This window comes from Galeopterus variegatus, unplaced genomic scaffold (genome assembly GCF_000696425.1).
Source record: "Galeopterus variegatus unplaced genomic scaffold, G_variegatus-3.0.2 Scaffold412, whole genome shotgun sequence".
NCBI classification, from domain to species: Eukaryota; Metazoa; Chordata; class Mammalia; order Dermoptera; family Cynocephalidae; genus Galeopterus; species Galeopterus variegatus.
In genome coordinates, this window is record NW_007726523.1 from 151323 (window position 1) to 155440 (window position 4118).

The 4118-nt window shown below is 38.0% G+C and overlaps 1 protein-coding gene across 1 annotated transcript in view; it reads right to left on the reverse strand.

Annotated features, from left to right (window-relative positions):
• Window positions 1-4118, reverse strand: part of KIF13A (kinesin family member 13A) — a 96660-nt gene that overhangs the window by 33542 nt on the left and 59000 nt on the right. Inside the window, 3 exon segments of the mRNA XM_008568477.1 lie at window positions 1421-1570; window positions 2318-2458; window positions 3555-3717. Coding sequence (XP_008566699.1) covers window positions 1421-1570; window positions 2318-2458; window positions 3555-3717 — 454 coding nt within the window.

Here is a 4118-nt window from a genome sequence, read left to right on the forward strand (position 1 = left end):
TGGCTCACTTGGGAGAGTGGTGGTGCTGTAACACCAAGGCCACGGGTTCGGATCCCATATAGGGATGGCCAGTGTGCTCACTTCGGAGAGTGTGGTGCTGATAACACCAAGGCCACGGGTTCGGATCCCATATAGGGATGGCCAGTGTGCTCACTTCGGAGAGTGTGGTGCTGACAACACCAAGCCAGGGGTTAAGATCCCCTTACCTGTCATCTTTGGGCCAGCCTGTGGCTCACTCGGGAGAGTGCGGTGCTGATAACACCAAGGCCACAGGTTCGGATCCCATATAGGGATGGCCGGTTTGCTCACTGGGTGAGCGTGGTGCTGACAACACCAAGTCAAGGGTTAAGATCCCCTTACCGGTCATCTTTTTTTTTAAAAAAAAATAAAAAAATAAAAAAGAAGCCCTGAGTTAGGGACTCAGCCACTGGACCCTTTGCCACATGAGGTGTGCCCTTTTTTAACATGAGGAAAAGCAATGCTAGCCACTGGTCTTCCAAAGTAGAATGTTCACAGGGATTCATCACACAAGGAATGTGGGCTGCGTACTGACACCCCACAACTGTGAACACTGGTCTATTTCCCCATTCCACTTTAGGCAGTATGGCCTCTTATTCCCACCCCCTGTTCTATGAATCACAAGAAATAACTTGTGACAACAAATGCACAGATCCCTGTAACATCTTCCTGAACTTATAATACAGATGCAGCCGTTACCAGAAAAACATAATTCACTAAGCAACATAAACTCTTGCATGCCCAATACATATACACAGTATACATAGAATTTTGAAATTCTACACGACCATCAAGTCAAGTTTGTGCGTTACTGAAAGACAAAGAAGGATGTTACTAAATTGAAAATAAAAACATCAACTGATAAAATGGGTAATGTTTTAAAAGAAAGGCTTGAATTTGAATACTTTCTGAAACATCTTAGTCCTACATAAGGCTGATATAACTAAATAACTAAAATATGAGATTTTAAAAGGAGGCTAACAGTGAGTTATTTAAGTTTGTTTTCTTTGAATACTTTGGAGTATTCATGTTGTATCTTGTAAAGACCATTTAGGGGCCAAGAAAGAACTACAGTATATTGCAAAGGTATGAAATACCTTAAAAAAGAGAAAATAATACAGGGCACAGAGCTGATTCTGGTTTCAAAAGATTTCCAATTTGATTAAAACAAAGAAAAAACTTGTGAACCACAAATATAAAACATGTGATAATAATCCTTTAAGACCATGAGTTAATTCTGATAGTTTCTAGTAATATGAATTATTAGTAGAGAAAAAATAACGTAGATCTTGACTATCTGCCCTGATTTCTTCATCTACCTCAAGAACATAACGTAAATCAAATTTAAAAAACCAAAAAACGTGAACCACTGTCATTCTCTCCAAGGCTGGCCTGTCTTTACCTCCCCCTGCTGGCTGATGATTGGGACTGCATACTGAAGTTTCACGTCACAGAAGAGGCATTCCAAGAACACATTAGCCACGCCGATTAGGTTGTGATTCTCTTGGGCTTCGTAGAATGGGTCACCTCGTTTCCCGTACAGTCTCTTTGCCTGAGCAGTAGAAGGGTAGGTGATTAGGAAACAAAGTACTGACTTAAATCATATATTTAAAACTAGCATTTAAAAATATTTTTAAAAGAAATCATCTATACAAATAAACAAGAAATAAAAACAGTATGTCACATAAATAAAACAAAATTTGCACCTGGGAGGGCTTGCATGTTAAGGAACTAAGCGATACCTGTGTGGAGGATTTTCCTTCAGTTCCTGCCTTGTCTTTCCTATCACACCCCACCTACAGCCTTTCTCATTTCATTCCCTGTGCTTTGCCTCATCCCCCTCGCCAAATCTTCTTTTCCATTACTAATGTCCAAAAAATGGATTCTGCGCACTAAAATCACTCATGTAATCTAGCCATGAGCACAGCTAGAGGCGCATGAACATATGCTAACAAATACAAAATACATATTGGCTCTGGCCAAGATGATTTTTCACAATAATGACAAAACAGTGTAAATTTACTTCATTCCACTTTGTTTCACTTGAAAGGTAGTAAAAATGAAGCCAAATAAAAATCTGCTATATGTTCTCTTTGTTTACTTCCCATCTATGCGGGGATCACATTATACTCCTGATCCAACTTAACACTCTTTTCAAAATCACTTTTATTTTCCTAATATAAATGTCCAGAGTGTCACTGGCACATCTGTGTGTGTATGTGTGTTTGTTCTGATGGTTAAATCACTTATGTTCTTTGCTTTTAACATACCCAATCTCCTTCACATTTTTATCTCTTACCTCTGGAACTTTTTCCTTCCATTCTTGATAAAGGTCTCTCATATCAATTAATTTATTCTCCAGCTTCTCAATGGTCCACACTTGGGTACTCTTTCCTTTCCTCCTCACTTGAATGGCTGGCTCACTCACTATTGCACCCCTCTGCAGAACAAAGAAAAACCAACCAAATGAACATTGTTAGAACTTCTCTTTTGATTGCTAAAGTAATAAGTTTGCAAAACACATAAATGTATACGAAAGAAGATAAAATTCTACCATCTGGGGAATATTCTGATTTATTTTCTATTTTCTATGTCCACCTATGCACACACTTTTTATTACAATCAGGACCAAACAAGAATATAATTTCATATCCCAATCCTCTCTCCAACTTTTATATTGTGATCATTTTCTTGTGTTGTTATTCTTCATAAACATGATTTTTAATGGCAACACAGCAATCCATCCATGGATTTATCACACATTTGACTTATTATTCTGCTGTTCAACATCCTTGTACATAAAGGACATAAGTCTTTATCTACACTTCTATGACTATTGACTTAGAATAAATTTCTCAAAGGGGAACTGCTTGGTCAAAAGACTAAAACCAAGCAAGACTGATGAGACACTCCCTGACACACTTTCTAGCTGGCTTACTGGAGTGAAAAATTAAAGGATGAAAAACTATTTTCTTCAAAGCTTCTCCCTACAATTTCCTTGAAGGAAAAATTCTTCAAGTTGAAATGACAGGAAACTTTCAAATGGCTTTAAAGAGTTTTTCTGTGTTATGTAAAGACAGATACCTGTCAAGAAAGTCTTCCTTTCTTGTAGAAATCACTCTTAAAAAGGTACTATAACAAAACATACACACATTCTCCCATTTCAGAAGGGGACATTTATATGCAAGGAAAAGCAGGCAGGATTACTTATATATGTATTTCCAGTTTCACTGTTTTAAAGAAAGCTTTTAAATTAGCAAGTCCTTTAGCCACCAAAAATCTGCATATTCTGTTTGTAACACATCTAAGGGCATCATTAAAATAGCATTCTTATCCAAGGAGATATATACAGGAAGTGTTTTTTCTCCCCCCATAGCTGGCTGGTCTGTGGATCAAGGAAGTCTTAAAAAGAATAAGCACCTCTGGTTTCTATCAGGATCTCCTGATGGGTATTTTTTAGATTTCAATTTTAGATTTCATTTTATAGTATTTACTATTGTACATCTTGCTCTCATTTTCTTTAAGAACTTTCTTACCTTTCTATTGGCACTGAGGTTTGCAGCAGGGATCTGAAGAGTCACTTGGTAATCAGTGAGTTTGCTCATCTCCTCAGCTAAGAAGTTTGCCTCTCTCACCAGGGTATTAGCTTTAACTAGCTGCTCCCGCAGTTTTGCCAGGCTTTGCCTGAAGAGTTCATCCCTGTGGTATCACAGAAAAGAAAGTGAGAAAATCTAAAAGAAAACTGTAACCCTGTTTCTAAATAAAGGGGAGAAAATTCCTTTCAGGCAATATTTTTCAACCTGTTTTACCAGACCTCCTCTTACCCTTCCCTTCTGCCCACAGATGGGCTATCTTTTGGGAACCACAGATGAGGAGTAAATTGTGGAGCAACTCAACTAAAAACCAGGTTTTAAATTATATAACATTTGAAAACTATTAGATTTTGATACGAGGATGCAAAAAACCCATACAGGAACCCTTTAGGAAAAAGAAATGATTATTATGATTTTCATGTGCTGCGGGGAGGTGAGAGAGACCAGAAGTTGGAAGAAGAAAGTGTTTGACATGATTTCTTCAGTTGGAGAGAGTCATGCGGGGGG